This window comes from Megalops cyprinoides, chromosome 12 (assembly GCF_013368585.1).
Source record: "Megalops cyprinoides isolate fMegCyp1 chromosome 12, fMegCyp1.pri, whole genome shotgun sequence".
NCBI classification, from domain to species: Eukaryota; Metazoa; Chordata; class Actinopteri; order Elopiformes; family Megalopidae; genus Megalops; species Megalops cyprinoides.
In genome coordinates this window covers 18,380,461-18,397,620 of record NC_050594.1, presented here as the reverse complement: position 1 = coordinate 18,397,620, position 17,160 = coordinate 18,380,461, and the positions used below count along the sequence as shown (strand labels likewise).

The 17,160-nt window shown below is 44.9% G+C and overlaps 1 protein-coding gene across 1 annotated transcript; it reads left to right on the top strand.

The window, feature by feature from the left end:
- The first annotated feature begins 1,105 nt into the window (after window positions 1–1,105).
- Window positions 1,106–7,321, top strand: pcare1 (photoreceptor cilium actin regulator 1). Its single transcript, XM_036541615.1, has 3 exons — window positions 1,106–4,057; window positions 4,115–4,539; window positions 7,198–7,321. The coding sequence occupies exons 1-3, from the start codon at window positions 1,106–1,108 to the stop codon at window positions 7,319–7,321; spliced, it is 3,501 nt and encodes a 1,166-aa protein (XP_036397508.1).
- Window positions 7,322–17,160: the final 9,839 nt, after the last annotated feature.

Here is a 17,160-nt window from a genome sequence, read left to right as displayed (position 1 = left end):
TTGTATACATACATAGTATTTATTGATTTTCTTTTGGAGTTGCCAATTGATGATTAGCACTTGCAATTATGCTTTTTGTGTTTATAACATTTATAATATAGCATGTTTAAAATATGGTATCTAACAAGGCATGCTTGTAATATAGTGGGTATGGTATTACATGTTTATAATATGCATTTGATGTTTACAATAAGTGGTTGTCTGCTAAATCAGTATACATAAAAATAAATAAGCAAATCATAATATACATGTACACTTATTGGAAGACATCAATGAAATGCACAGTTTATTTTTGCTGAAAACTGAGGGCCATGAAAAATAAACTGCATTGTTCACCTCTCAAGTGAATCTGTTTTTTAGCGTGTGACTACCGCCTCTTGTTCTTTTCTGCTGCTCAGCTTGATCCTCTGTAGTTCTGGTCTTGAATGATTCTAATTCAACCTCAGTATGTGGCAGCTGGTAGAAATACAGCTCTTTTCTGTGCTTTTTTTCAACATCTGAAGTCTGCAAATGAATCTAAGAGCCCCGTATGCCGATGCCGTACAGTAGTACAGGCTATAAAAAAACCACCTGACAAGAGCTCTGATTACCTTGAGGAGATTAAGGTCTTACATGTGTACGAGTTATATTTTCTTTAACGTGACATCTGTGCACAGTGAGGAGTGCATCCAAATCCTCTTTAATCCTTTCAGCTGCTCCTACTCGGCAAGGTAGGATACTTCAGTGCTGCTACAGTGCTGCTGTGTGCTCGTGATATATTCCTCAGAAAGGGAAAAAAATACAACACCATGAAAATGGACTGGATTTATTGATTTTCTCAAGGCAAAAAGGAGTATGGAAAATTAAATCGGATTTGTTGCTTTTCCAACTTGTGGCTTTCTTTTCGGCAGGAACAAAAACCCTGCCAAACGCAAGCCCTTGATTGCCGGACCCATCTGAAAATGACAGGTGCAACTGGTGGATAAGCACTTGCCTTTCTGTTTCTGGTCACTCCTGTCTCTCCACCCTGGTGAGACCTTGCCGGTGAGCTCCCTGAAGTGCAGCTTTCTCTCTTTTTGTTTGACTAAAAAGGAGAACTGAGGATTACGCGCGGAGCAAGGTGGAGATGGGCTGCTCGCCATCCAAGGGTCACAATTTGGCTGGAGCACAGAGCCCCTTCCAGAGGGGCCGAGCACTGCTGCTGGGATCCAGGGAAAACGGTGGGGATTCGCTGTCTGATGATGGGGGAAGCACGGGCTCTTCTGGTCTGGGAGAGACTGAGAGAGAAGGAGCAGGAGGAGGAGAAAGAAGATCAGCCGCTCAGCCTGTCCTCTCTCAGAAAGAGACCCCTGCGACCCCACAGAGAAAGAAACCCTTCCAAGTCGAGGGGACCCCAAGGGGTGTGTCCTTGGAAAAGTTAGGCACCCAAGAAATAGAAATTGACATGGTGTCTCAGGAGAGGGACACACTAGAAGATGCTTCAGAGGAGAAACAAGGGAAAAAGGCAGGACGCAAGCCTAAGAAAAGTAAAGGAACCAAACAGACAAGGAAGAACAAGGAGAGAAAAGCCTCACTCATTGAGGCAAAAGTGGACTTCCCAGACCCCCTGGTGAAAGCACACCAGGCTGCCTATGCCTTCCTAAACCCCAGCATTGCCAAATACGAGGTTCTGCTGGGCCTGCTGGACCAGGCGGCCCAGACCCAGCTTTCTCTGCAGCCCATGGTGACCTTCTTGACGCTGCGCTATGAGGAGATTAACCGGGGGCTGAAGGAAATGGCTGAGGAGGGGGAGAAACTTCTGAAGGAAAATGGGCAGCACTTGGCCTGGCCTTGCCCCTTGAAAAACCTGTCTTCCACCCCTTCTAAGGCCAGCAGCACTGCAGAGCCCCCACCAGACCTTCTTCAGCAGTTGCTTCAGTACACCACACAACGGATGCGGCTTGTGGGTCACTCTGTGGGTGGGATCGGGGACTCCGCGCTGGAAGAAGCATCTGAGTATTTCACCTCACTCTCCGAGCTGCTGGACGAGAAGCTGAAGACCAAGCGTGCGTTGGAGGCTCGGCTGGGGCAGGTTCTGGCCCGCATTGAGTCGGCAGCGCTTCGGAAGCCGGGCCCAGAGGACTCAGCCCTGTACAGTGAGGACAGTGGCATCGGGGCAGAAAGCGAATCCCTGGCTGGGTCTGAGCGGCTTCGGCGTGAAAGCTGCGGGTCCACCGGCACTATTCGGACCATACCCAGCACCCCCCCAGGTAATGGCACCACTCCCATCAGGCAGGGGTCATTCAGGCGTAGGCTGACAGGAAAAATTAGCCCAAGTGTTTCTCTCACCTCCATAGACTCCACCTGTACCCTCACTGCCAGAGAGCAGAGAGACACAGAGTCCCTGCTGGGCTCAGCATCTCTGGATGATGGTGAGGGGGAGGAGGAGGAGGAAGAGGAGGATGATGACGAGGAAGTGAGTGAGGGGACTGGCAGGAAGCGTTCAAACTCTTCCCCTCCCGATGCGTGCCAGACTCCACGTCGCTTACCTGCTAAGCGCATTGAAAACCCTCAAAATGTGGAGATGACACTCAAGATGAGGGAAGCCATCAGTGGGCGTATCCATTTTCTCCCCTCACAGCATTCCAGTGCAAAGGTCAAGCAAGCAAACAGCTATGGAAACAGTGCACCCCATTGGATGGAGGAAGAAGACCATCAACCGAAACGGCCCCAGACTTTAGCGGCCTCCAGAGGAACAAAAAAGAAAACCTCTGTGGCTAAGCAGCGCCGCTCATGTTCTGCAGAGTCCCTGAGGAGCAAAGCAGAGGACCCGACCCTGCTAGAGCTGGAGAGGACACAGAAGGACCTGAGTCAGCGAATGGAAAGGATGAGCGTGGGCGGGGCAGACGGAGATGCCAGGAAGGCAGGACCCAAACGAGGAGGAGACGGGCAGCTCCAGGGCACTCAGGTGCCAGGCTCCGGTCGCCTGAGCTCCTCTCTGGACAGAAATGTCAGTGCCCGGCCCAGCCAGAGCAAAGCAGCACTGAGGAGACACTCCTCTGGAGAAAACAGGATGGCAACAGAGGAGGATGAGAGAAAGAAGAAAGAAAAGAAAGCAGGGAAGGGGCCCCTGAGGGCCACACCTCCACCCAGCACCCCTCCGATGTCATCACATCAGCCTTCGTCCTTGCACAGGGGCAGAAATTCTGTCAAAAAGCTGATCGACACCTTCAGCCAGGGGGTGGGTGACAAGCAAAGCCAAGGATCTCCCAGAGTGCTTGGACCTCTCAAAGGGGTAAGGAAATGTGGAGTTCCAGTTATACCAGGGTTAGAAAGAGGAGAAGGGGCTCTCATCAATGGAAACAATAACAGCTGCCAAGCAGAATCCCGAGCCTCCAACAGAATGGAGGACCTAGATTTGGATGACCTGCCACCCCCTCCACCTGAGGTCCTGATGGATACCTCTTTTGAGTCTGCACAGGAGCCCCCTGTTGGTAATGGTGGGGAAGACGTCATGAAAAGAGGCCGCTCTCTGCTACTTCAGAGAACGACGGTGACTCAGAGACTGCGTGCCTCTATGCAGTCTGTGACGGTGCTGCCCAGCCGCAGTAATGTGCGCCGGGGCTCCGTCAGCGTGTCGCCGGCCCGCCCCATCCGGCAGGATGCAGTCCAGTCAGAGGCGGACCCTGAAAGTGAGGAGGCAGCCTCTCTCTACAAGCAGGCCCGCAAAATCATCCACCTGCGTCACTCCGCCGAGTCCCCCACGGATAAACCCCAGTCAGACTCAGGGCCTAGGAAACCGTCGCCCACAAGAGCTGGACTGGGGTTGAGGAGGGGGGGCAACGGGCCTTCTGACACAGTGCCTTCTGCTCCTTATGTTAACAGCCAACCGCCAGCTACGCCACCGTCTTCCAGAGCGCGCATGTTGCCCTCCACCCCCTCCAACTCTGCCTCCCAGCATCGACGACTCCCCAGCCCTACCGCTTTTAAACAACAGGCCACTCCCCCCTTGACAACCAGTCCCCCAACCACTCGCAAACTGCCCACCCCACCGCCAGGTCAGAGGAGACTACCGAGCCCCCTTCAGCTCCGCAAGTCTGTCAGTCCCCCTAGCTCTCAGTGGAAATCACCGAGCCCCCCAACTTCCAAACGAGAGGCGACCCCTAACTCCATCACAAGCTCATATCCCTTCAAGGCCCCCTCACCTCCAGCATCTCCCAGGGTGCAGAGATGGACACGGGATAACAGCAGCGAGGAATCACCCCCCCAGGCTTCCTCTGCCTCCCGAGTCTTCAGCAATGCTCGGTCTGTTTTCTGTCCGGCATCGGCCTCTCTGTTTGAGGCTCAGCCTTGCCCACTGCCACAGCCTCCCCAGGCTTGGATGCCCACCGGTGGTTGTGTGCTGCCACGGCCCTGGGGGGAGCAGACACGAGGCAGATTGCCCATGGCCATGCATGGGCCACGTCCTTTTGTTAGACGCAGTCACTCTGACCGCCGACCCAGCGTAACTGTACAGCACCGGACACCCAATGTCTCTGTGGCCCAGATCTGTGGGAGTGAGCCAGCCATCAGCACTCAGGGGTAAGAGTGACAGTTTCTTTCATTCTGTTCTGGGTTTATATTGAGCCGTATAGCCCATAAACTGGTTCACTTTCAGCCTCCTGCATCACATACTTGTCAGACACCTATAGGTTGCTCAGATGAAATCAGCAGGATGTGCCTATCTTTTATTCACCTTCTGCTTTCCTGGAATTGTGTGAAAAATAATTGCGGTTTGTCATGCAAGTGTGTTTGTCATGCAATCCTACCTCCTGTACAATTGCAGAGTACTTGTGAGGCAAGACTGATGTACAATTTGCAGCTCAAAAGATAGGGTGATAAAGGTTGTAAAGTGAAAAAAGAATGCTAAATAACACATATAAAGAAATTAATTGAATACAATGGACGATTATGTTTAGTCTGTGTCTCTCAATCAAGCGCTTTTCGCTGAATTTCAGTTCTGGTCCTGACAGGAATATATAAATATGTAAAGGAGACAAGCTCTCAGTCATGACTAGTAGCAGAGATTAAAGGAATTATTGCTTTCAAACTGAGCAAGAAGGTGCTTCTTTCAAATTCTGCTCCTCATTTTATTTTTATTTCTCCTTTGTGCAGTTTGCATTCTGCCTGTCTCTTCTTGGCATATGAGGCTATGGACATGTGTTTTCATAGCACACCCGTGTTACCATGTGTGTCTACGTTTGCATAGTTAGTCTGCTTCCCTTGTAAAACACCTACCATTGTGCCGATGGAGCTGCTTGCAAACAACAACCTTGAAGGGCATGACATAGCAAGGGCACCAAACCATCTATGAGGAAGTTATAGTATGTAGCTGTTCACACTCACTCACACTCATGGTCAGATTTGCAGTTCTGCCATTCTCCCCAATCCATCTGCTCCTAGAATAGCAGGCTTTGTTTTAATGGATCTACTTTTGGATGACAGTGTTTTATCTTCGTTGTTTCCATGAACTTTCAAAGGTGCACTTTTTCGTAGATGTACACATATGGCATGACCTCTTACATAAAATTCACATCTGTTTTCTGTAGTCTGTTCTGTTACTTTACAAGCAGGGTGGTCATCTTCATAACCACCATCTTGGCAGCAATTTCTTGGTGAAATGACAGTAGAGGATATAATATGTTCATGTTTCACTTACCAAGCAGGTCATTTCTGGTATACGAGGCTGGCTTCCTGGGAAAGACTAACACTAGAATCATGAAAACCATGTGTGGAAGAAAACTCAAAATTAGGAAATAATAGAACAAAAAAACTATGCATGACTCATGCTTGCAAGTTTTGGACTGTTGCAGATTCATCTCTCATCCCTAGTTTTTGTTTTTTGCTTGGTATGCAATGAAAACATTCCCACTCATGCTTGAAACTGTATCATCATGCTTGAAATTGCACCTTCATCCCCCACTTCATTACTAAACTGTGTTAAAAATTGTGGGAGTAAAGTTTTCTATATTTCTTCTACATACTTCTAGATTTTTGATGGTATTGCAGGGTGCAGCCTCGGTGGTTTTTTCCAAAACCCAGTTGTCAGTCCAATGAGTAAATGTAAATGTGCAGACAGCCACTGCTCAGAGTAAAACAAAATCACATAGATTACATGAATAAATAGCCATCATAATTCAGGGTTCTTTAGAGCATGTAGTGCCACTGCTTTAAAAGGGCTTCACTTAACTGTAGTTACTTTAATCTGCACAGTTAAATGCACACTAAAATCATCACTGTCATACTGAAACAAGACTAAACAAACTTGTCATTTCACTCCTCAGAATATTGCTCAATGTTTCAGCCAGAACAGAGGAGCAGAATTTAATTATCCACTGGCACAGCTCATTCAATGAACATTGTATTGTATAATGTCCTTTTGCTGCAGTGCCCAACAAACCATTGTGGATTGTGTACTCATGAAAAACAATTAAACAGGTCATTACCATTATGCAAGAGTCCATAACTACAGTATTATACATACCAACTGCAAGCAAGATTTCTGTGACACTGAAATGCTGAAATGTCGAGCATTCTTAAAATAACTGTGTTTAGGCACTTGCTATAGATCTTGTTTAGGCACTTGCTATTGCATCACTAACTGTAAATAAGAATGAGACCAGTCTGTTTGCATTTTCTGAATTCATGTAAATTCATATCGGCACTAAATCTCATTTAAAGAGAAGCAGAGAGGACAGGCTTGTTTTTCATGTTTTTAGAGGTTCCAGTCACTTGCCAGTAGAAGAGGAAACCTAAGACATACTAAGAGTATTTGAACACACCACTGAATATATTTCCGCTAATAACTTCCATATTTACTTTTTTAGTTTTAGGTTGTTTTTTTCCAAATTATTTTAGCCACTATGGAGGTACATAGTTTCATAACAAAATGAAGGGTCTACATAGGTGAATCAGTCACTCAGAAAATAATATTTAAAAAAATTATTATCAGTTTTCAATACCAAATGCCTCACAATCAACATATCAGTAAGGCAGCCCCATGTATGTTTTTCAGTGTGCACAATATTATTTCCCATGTCAGGGTAGAGCACCTCACCTGGGCCAACAGGTTTGGATAATCCCAGTGTGACTCACTGCAGATGACTTTGTCCATCGTAAACAAGTGCTGACCAGCCTGAAATCATTTCCCTAATCTAATTTCTCATGCGCTCTGGTTCTTCCCTGTCTTCTCACCTATAGGCTAGAGGATGGACCAACCAGAGAGGAAGACCCGTGGGACAGCCAATCAGATCTCAGAGCAGGCAATCGTTCTGCCTCACACCCAGACCTTTGCATTGTGGGCCAGGCCTTACAGCGCGAATGAGAGGGTGGCTCAGGTCCAAACTGGATTATAGATTACCTGGACATTGGGATTAAAATTTTTTTTCCGCTTGGGGGAAGAGAAATGCTAATTCGACTAAATCCTCTTTAGACGTGGTTCCACGTCCCTCTCAAAGACACTTGCTCAATGGAATTCTCTCTCTCAATATTCAGAAGAGAACAGAAAGAGCCGGGTTTTTGTTTATTGGACTTTCCTTTTGTAAATGAATCTCTCCGTGTATGTTTGTATATGAGTGTGTTTACTTTCTTTTTCAAGTTTTTTTTAACAATCTATAATGAATTCACCCAAAAATAAAAAAATGTATTGTACACTGAAATTTTACATTACATTTTTTGTATACTATTTACACTAATAACAAATTTCAGTCATATAAACCACACTAAGGGTTATTGCATCTTATACACGTTTAAGGACAAATGCCATTGGCAGACAAAAACACACCTGCTTTATCATGTAAATATTAAAACATGCTGCATTAAAAGGTCAAAATTGGTCTGGGTTCAAGTCTCATATAGCAAGATTTAAGCATACATTTCTTAAAATTAAATTAAATTTCTTAAATTTTAAAACAATATAATTCAGATTTCTAAAACCTTTACCACTCCTTACTCCTTTACTACATCCTACAGTCTGACATTGTAGACCAGAAAAGTATTGATATTTTGTTGAAATTCTCAGTGGTATTTTCCTTGCAGCTCATATAGTACAACTGATAATTATGACTGATCAATTTAAAAACAAGAAAAAAAGGGAAAACTGATTATTGACTCCATAAATGTTAATAGTAACAACTGGTTTGTTTCACTTCTCTTTATTAAATTTTCAAATAAAAACATGATTTATTTGTTTAGATTCTGTAGATACAATATGCCATTTCACAGAACTGTACCTCACTTCCTTCCCCTAATCTTGTTTGTTTATAGGTGTTATTGTTCCTGTCAGTTCTGTGCTTCACATGGATTTCATTGATTGTGACATGCCAACACAGTCTCAGAAGAATGAAAAGTATTGCAAGATTTTGAGGTCCTCTTTGAGACCTATTTGCTATTTTTTAAAAAGCTTCCGCTTCACCTTGTTTTCTGTGATCTTATCAAAATGCCAAACATACTCCCTTCAAACAACAGGTGTGTCATAATTGTAGTACGAACAGTCACAGGATAAAAATCTCCACGTTCTACTGTGACAAAATAACAATAGTATTTATTCTGTTCTTATTCTGTCTTTTATTCTAAATCACACAGAAATACACACTTTTCTGCTGCAGATCAGTAGCCTTATTGAAATTTTGTGACAGGAACCCCTGCAGCAAATTTCACAATGTCACACAGGGTGCCTGTTGGTTAAATTCTTATGATTTTTTTTTTCTCTATACAATGACCACATACAGTACAGTCAAAGTACACCTACTCATAGAAGGGTTTTTCTTTATTTTTAAAATTTTCCACATTTTAGAACAATAGTAAAGACATCAAAACTATGAAATAACACAGATGGAATTATGCGGTGACCAAAAAAGTGTGAAACAAATCAGAACTGTCTTATATTTCAGATTCTTCCTTTGGAATGAAATTCATACATAAGTATCAACGTCACTATTTATACTTCTTTAAGAAACAAATTTCAAGTATTTAAGCATAAGTCTTTAGATCAAAATGTCTTTGGATGCGTGTTTCCCATTATCTTAATTAGGTGTGTCAAAACCTTCAACCGTATATATGATATAACTTGATCCTTTTGAAGGAACTGGATCTCAGTCACTTCTCAACTGATCACAGAGACTCAACACTTTACTTGAAAGAGAAGAATGTTCTGATGACATTCTGAATCTCCTGATTAGGTAAACAGGGGCCAGACATCTCTTTATTCAATTGTCCTGTTGTCATATTGCATCAACCACTCTGGAAGAGATCCCACTGCAGGCGTTTCATATGGAAACTGTTACTCATTTTTATTATTTTTTAAATAAACATGCAAGTGTGCTGAATTTAATGCAATACAGTTTGTATTGTGTGATTACCTCAAATGAAGCCAGAGATTGCATCGTTAATAAGGTAAATACCTCCCTCAAATCAGAAGGAGGGATCAGAATCAATTGCATTTTTGAAACAATAACACAATGCGTTCATATCAATGCTACCATGAATTTTGATCATTTCAGAATTTGAATAATGGCACTTAAGCATTTTTATCTGTCTCTCTTTCTCTGTCATATCCCCAGTATTACTGACCACTCCCCCTTCTCTCCTTTTTTTCAGTGCTCTACTGTGAGGGGTCACTGTGCTTCCTCTAAGTTTCTGTCATTTTCTCAACTCTTTCCTCTGTGCTCACCTATACCTTTTTTCTTCTTTGTACCTTTCTACTCCCCTCCTCCTTTTTCCTCTTTGTACCTTTCTACTCGCATCCTCTTTGTTCCTCTCTGTACCTTTTTCATCTCTCCCTCTCTTCTCATCTCTATGTCTCTCCCTTTTCCACCTCTCCATTTTTCACTGGCATGGTGTTGCTATCCAAGGTGGTACTCTGAGTTTCAGCAGCACCCCCAGTGTTCACAGTGTCCAGAATTTCCTGCAGTAACCTTTGCTCCGCAGGACTCCTGGTTTTAGCACTGTCCTGGAGTTTGGCTGGCAAGTTCGTCTGTAAACTGAGTGCCAGATGACCTGTTGCCTGTGCCAGTCCCTGTTCGGTCCTGTTGCCCACAAGCTGGCCAATGAGATACCAGAGAGCTGGAAGAGCGTGGTTTCCCACTGCACCAGGATTGGCTGGAGCCACAGAGATAACCAGAGCTGTAAGGGAAGATTCCGTAGAGGAGGAATACTAAATACTATGATTGTGCACTGTTAGCATCAGTCAGTTGAGCATACAGCTTAATTTCTCAATTCTTTATATTTGAAAAAAAAAAAAACAATTAACACAAACATATGATGTTTGATATGCTTGGGTACCATCAGATACTCAGGGAAGGTATGAAATCCAGGAAGGAATAAGTGCTCTGGTGACTTTATGTATAAACAGAGCTATATTCCTTTATTTCAACTTTGGCTGACTTTGTCTTATTAAGATCAAAAAGGTCAAAAGGCAATGCCCCACCTGTTAGTCTCTCAGTAACCTCTTGCACTGCTCTACCACTGGTACATTGCACCCTAGTAGCCATTGGCTGTAGAAGCAATGTGTTATCTGTAAGATCACAGACAGATGATCAGGTTTGCATCCTACAGAGAAACTTGACATGCACTATATTCATATTGTCAGTTGGATGACAGAGGGAGTGATGGACAGACCACAGTGAGCGATCAGACAGTCCAGCAGTGTTACTGCAAAATGAGTGATGCCAGGCTGTTCAGCGCTGAGGATGTCAGTGGCCTCCGTGACCAGGGATGACAGGATGGGACTGAGGCTGTTGCCCAGCAATGAAGCTATGAGGGTGGCTGTGCTGTGGGCCAGTAGACAAAGCTTCCTGTCTGGGTCCTGGAGACAGGGGCGAAACCACTCCCAAACCTGCACATAAACAGATAGCTGAGCCAACTGTTACAGCCCTACGCCCACATATGCATGCAAAGCACAGCCAGCAGGCTCACTATTATACCTGTAATTGTACAGAATGGCCAATCCATTAACAAGCCAAGAAATATGATACAGCATACAGCCAAGCAGGTTAGTTGTGTACAGGCACTTTCATTGTTGTTAACCACAGCCTCAATGAGCATGGTCCTAATCCGGGGGTTTGTGTATGGCAGAGGTATTCTAAAAGGTAGGGTAGCTGTGCCTTGTTATATTTTCTCACATCTCTCCCCTTTCCCCTGCTCCCCTGCCTCTTTTACTGCTCTCCCCTGATTTACCCCCCTGACATACCCCTCTGCCCCGCGGCTCACCATACTGATGTTGCCTGCGATAAGGGGAGTGTGCTGCACACTGAGCTCTAGCAGTAGTGTCACCCCCCTGCTGCGCTCCGCGTGTTCAGTGGCACTCAGCAGGGTCCGCAGTTCCTCCAACCTCGCCTCCTTCTGCAACGGCTGTGCCGCTGCCTTGTGGAGACAGCCCCGCCCTATTCCCTGTCTCCCCCTTAGCTCTTGCTCTGTCCCATCCACAGACATCCTGCCATAGCTTGGGTGTGCCTGCATAGCCCCAGTGGCTCCCAGAACCTTCCTGGAACAGCAAATATGAAGAAAGGAAGGTTTTGCACATACAGTACAAAGAATCAATCATCCAAAAATGCTCCTTTCATTAAATGTGGTCCTTATTATGACACCTCACAAATGGTGGTGTAATATTCCCTGCAGTTTTTCACAAATGGACTGATTTCCATTTGGGTCTTACAAGCGCTGCCATTCATCCGTGGCGACATTATTAACATACAGCGTAAGCATAATGGATGAGCTGTAACTGACAACCTCCCATGGGAGCAGCAGAAAAAGACAGTAGATAATGCACTGAAGACACTGTGCCCTAACAGGTCTCATCACATCCCTCCTTCCATGTCAGTGACTCTCACCCTCTGTTGGTCTGCCCTCTGGCCACAGTCCTTACTGATGAACTGACCCTCGATGCTCTTCGACCCTGGGGCTGAGGAAACTCCATCCTTACGTCCCCCCCTGCCTGAAACATTTCCATCTCACACCACCAGAACACATTGTTACATCCAGGTCTACAGTATTCTACATTTATTCAGGTATGATTACTGACACACCTGTAATCTTACATTAGAATGTGATATCAGTCCAAATGCTCTTAGTGGAAAGCGTGTGAGGTATGGCACTGAATGCTCTCACTGGAGAATGTGTGCAGTTTTGTGCCTTTGATCTGCATCCCAGTCAAGCTGGAAAATGTCGATTACTGGGTTAAACTTACTTTTTGCTGAGCAGATGACAGGAAATGAAGGTCGTGGGAAGTCAGACATTGCTGTTTCAGGTCGTCACACTTGGGGTGGGACATCAGTATTGACAACATGCGCCGGCCGTAAAATCTATACTCAAACAGACAAAAAGACACAACTACAAAACACCTGAAAAAGTTTAGGCATGTTGTCGGGACACATACCTGGCTGCTGTGTTTACAGGGCTTTTGCCCTTCTCGAAAATACCTCAAGCCTCGTGCTAAATCAATGAAGTGCATTATCATTTGGCATAGTGTAAAGGCCTGGGGCAAACTCTTCACCTTGCATTTCCTGATCTCTGTCGTAACATTTCACACTGTCCACAGTGTTTTGCCCCAGGTGATGGTGCCATGTTGTCAATAACACAACGTTGTGGCTATATCAAGTCCATTATTTCTCTCAAAACCTCAAAAGATAATGAGGTTACTTCCACTGTAGCTACAGTGTTTATAATTTGACTTATAGATGGATTTTGGAAAATATTTGAATAATTTTAACAGCATCTAAAAGGGGAATGTACAAAGAAAATCCACAAAGAGGTTTCCTCTTCTTCATTTATGAACGATTGTTAAAGAGTAGGCTTAGGACAAGCATGAAACAGAAAACCCAATCTGTAGTTATTTTATTCTTTTTTATTGAGATTTATTTCAGGGGAAAAACCAACATAAGGTGTGCATTTGTTATTTTTAGATTTTGTTTCTTTGTTGAAAATGAGGGGGAATGGGATTAGACGCTGTATGCTACAAAGAACAAAAAAGTCTCGGGACCATTTTGCTGGTTGTTGGTGTGACAAAGTAACTGTTTTTTGCTCAGAAGAAAGTCTGCCCACCTAGTGTCCTGCTGGGAGTCCTGGGCCAGTGTCACCACAGTCTGGATCAACTGCTCCTGCTCCGCTCGTGTCCCACCAAGGACCCTCTCCGCCCCCTCCCGCTCCAGTATGGACAACATCATCTCGGCGGCGCTGCACCGTGACGCTGGGTTCCGATGGCTGGGTTGCACAGAGGAAGACAGCTCAGGGGCGAAAGGTCATCAACCATAAGCATTGAGGAATGTTTGTCATCATGCCATGGAACTGGATGTATCATTTCAAGAATTTTATGTATATTCAGAGACAATTGACACAGTAACTTACCATTGCTATTTTATAAACTTCATATGTGTAGCTGAACAACAACAGGTCAGGGAACACTAGGCCCTGTGTCCATTGCTGATCAATCCAGCACCCTAATCGCTGAATATAATGAACCACAGAGGTAAGAGAGATGTAACTATCCATCCATAGACTGTCCTTTCTGCTCTACTCACGCGGCTCCTGTAGCAATGAGAGTGGCCAGTACCCGGGTGGGTGTGGCCGTCTCTACGGCAGCCGTTAGGGCCTCCTGTGCCTCTTCCCTGAGGAACTCATTGATGTCCCCCACCTTGAGGAGCAACACCCTGATCACACTCTCCAGCTCCCAATCTACAATACCCTTCAGTCCCCTGCACATCACGCCCAACGTTCGCATTGCTGCCCTGGACACCCCTGAACGGAGACTAAGCACCTGTATAAAAGGGAAGGAGAGAGAGACAGAAAGAGGGAGGGAAATTTGCTGATGGTAGTAAAGAGACCTCAGGAGAGGAGAACAAAAAACTCTAGTTACCTCTGTAAAAAGATAAAGAGAGAAATCGTAATGTTACAGTGATAACTGATTAAGCAGTACAAGTAGATAACAAAGGCCCTCTTACATGAAGATAGAAGAACATACAATACACAGGTTTGTATATATGCATTTAGCAAATTATGACTAGCAAAATATTTAGCAAAACCTTTGACTTTTTGTATTGTTTTGTCACTCTTTGGGCATCTTGTGTTTTTCCTTGTTTGTCCTTTGAATGCAAGTTTTTAGTGTTCTTTACCAGGGCTGATACTTGCTCATGGAGTTCATTATCCTAATCATCTGCACTTTCTTCCCCCCAACAACCTCATCATACCATGGGGGGGGGTTCATCGACATTTGGAGTTTCACCCTAAGCGAATGCTCACCTCTTGTGTCACCATCTCACTGGCTTGGTGTAGCTGTGCCTGGAGGGTGTCAGGATGACAGATGGCTAGTGTATACAGAATGGACAGACCTTCCCCCCTGACCTTCCTGAAGATAGAGAGGGAGGGAGGGGTTGCCTCCTTTTACTCTGCTTGTGTGACTGAATCTTTCATTTAATGAAGTGGAAACTTCAAACTGCTAATAATGATAAACGATGCAAAAAGACATCTCAGTTCAGGTTCAGGTCTCTCTGAGTTTCAAAACCTTGAAGAGTACAGCACTCTTGCCCTATTTGTTCAACTTTAAAGTTGCACATTGTGGCACTGCTTCAGCCTTCCAGGCTGGACTGAAAGCATTAAATTCAAAGGGATGAAAATCAAAGGGAGTAGGCAAAGATTTTGGGGCTGTGTTCACCAGTCCTGGCTCCTCAGGTCCCTCAGGGCCTGTGAAAGGCGAAGCTCTGGCTGGGAGAAGGGGCGTGGCTTCTCTTCTGCAGAGTCCCCACCCCATTCCTCCTCCTGGAGATCAGGTTGCAAAGTGAAACCTGGAAGAACTAACACACACAGACACACACACACACAGGCATACACACACATACACACACACCCACACACACACACGCACATGCACGCACACACACATACACACACACACGCACACACACACAGGCATACACACACATACACACACACACACACACACACACACACACACACACACACACACACACACACACACACACACACACACACACACACACACACACACACACACACACACACACACACACACACACACACACACACACACACACACACACACACACACACATACATACACACACACAGGGGCGACAGTGGCTCAGGAGATAGAGCAGTCGACTGGGGATTAGAAGGTCCCTGGTTCGAATCTGGCTCATCCTAGCAGAGTGTCGAAGTGTCCTTGAGCAAGACACTGAACCCCCAACAGCTCCCAGTGGCCAGATGGTAAGCCTGTATAGCAGCCTCTGCCACTGGTAGGTAGATGTGAGGCATATAACTGTAAAGCGCTTTGAGTACTCAAATGAGTAGAAAAGCGCTATATAAATGCAGTCCATTTATAAATGCAGTCCATTTACACAGTGACACAAATAAACAAATAGGCACACAAATACAGAGATGCTCATATACAACCACAAATATAGTTAGCATGTATGCTGAATATACCTATTCCTAATTATAAGTTCCTAATAATGGTATTTTTATTGTTCTTTGAAAATTTTGTATTTGATTATTTTATATAGGATATATGTACTTATACCACAGGAATGCCGTCTCCTCTGGTTGGCGGTCCTGATGCTGGGCAGTGAGGAATGACGGATACCACAATGTGAGAAACTCATTCGACATCGCAGGGCCAGCTCTACAAGAGAAGGCAACATGCAATTCTGATTGAACCTCAGTGAGGTGGCACAGGGCAAAGGATTTTAGATGGATTTTATTGATGTGAGACTTAGTGGCATCCAGACATATCCTGCTGTACAGAGTTGCATTACAGTAGTATCTCAGACAAGACATACAGTTAAAGATATGCGCTTATGGTTGTTAAAAACAAAGGCAGCATGTGAGACAATGTCAGTGAAAGACTCCTACCTCTGCTGTTCCTGTTGTTTTCTTCGGGAACAGAGAGCACTGATGCACTCTGTCTTGGGTCGGACCCTTTCTCTCCCCTCTCTCCAAATTCATTCCTCCTTTCCTTCTCTCTTTTCACCCTCTCTATTTCCATGCTCCATCTTTCCCTCGCTTTCTCCAGTGTGGAACGAGAGAGCACAGGGGATTCCTAAGGGGATGGAGAGGGCCAGTCAGCTTTACTTAACTGCACTGCTCTACCCTGGAGACCAAAGTATTGCATCTATTTGCTTATGTATTTAATAATCATAGCCTGTAAAGGTTTTTTTTTACTTCACTTTTTTCACTCCTTAAATCACTCCATTCCTTATTTTATAACAGTTTAAATGTCACCACAAAAGCACAGTTGACTACAGGGGTGCTGAGGTGAGGAGACACACAGCACCAGCTGAGATAAAACTTCAAAGCACATTGGAGTCGTCAGTATGAAAACGTTACCTCAGGCACAGGGACTATTGAAGCCAGACATGGAGATGGTTTCTGAGCAGCTGCTGTGAGAAACTGTACAAGAGTCCCATCTTGTGGTATAATAGTAGTACTGCAGGCTGTGAGCAGACAGCTGGACTCTGTATCTCCTCTGGGCTCTTCAAGATCCTCTGTGGTAGAATCCTCTGTGACTCTGAGCTTGGTGTCCTTGGTTTCTGCAGAAACCTCTGTCAACTTGACTCCCCCTTCCCCCTTTGTGATTGGTCCAGACCGTGCATTCTCCTCTCTCAATGAAACAACAGGTGGTAAAGTGATTCTGTCTTTGGCACTCTCTGTGTGGAAAGCAATAACCTTGCCCTTGGATTGCAAGGAACCCACTGCTGGTATGTCACATTCCACAGGGCCACATTTTGCATGCTGGGCTGGGCTGGACAGTGAACAGGCACTCTCTAGTGTATGGTGTTCAGCTTCAAAAGCAGAATCCCCACCAACATCAGAGGTAACTGGGGTTATTAGAAGCACAGGTTTAAATGACAACAGAACAATCTGCATTGCTTTAGACTGACATAAGATACAAAGATGAAAACGAATGAGGGTAGAATGATCCATGTATGACAACTTTATGGTTATGTAGACTATAACCCCGATTCATAAAGCAATGTTTTTACAAATGATAACCTTTGGAGTTATGGAAATTTCAAATCATATTTGAATGTTCACAGCAGTGTGACAAAATTGACGGTGTGTGTGTGTGTGTGTGTGTGTGTGTGCGCGCTACACTGTACCATCATTTGGCTGAGCCTCAGTCCCACCTGGAGTTGGAAGACAGGATAACTGGAG

Bases quoted from the DNA above. Each gene is read 5' to 3' on its own strand.
- pcare1 (XM_036541615.1), top strand. From the start codon at position 1,106: ATGGGCTGCTCGCCATCCAAGGGTCACAATTTGGCTGGAGCACAGAGC. The intron at 4,058-4,114 runs GTCAGTCCCCCT...TCCAAACGAGAG, and splicing joins CCCTTCAGCTCCGCAAGTCT to GCGACCCCTAACTCCATCAC. The intron at 4,540-7,197 runs GTAAGAGTGACA...TCTCACCTATAG, and splicing joins CCAGCCATCAGCACTCAGGG to GCTAGAGGATGGACCAACCA.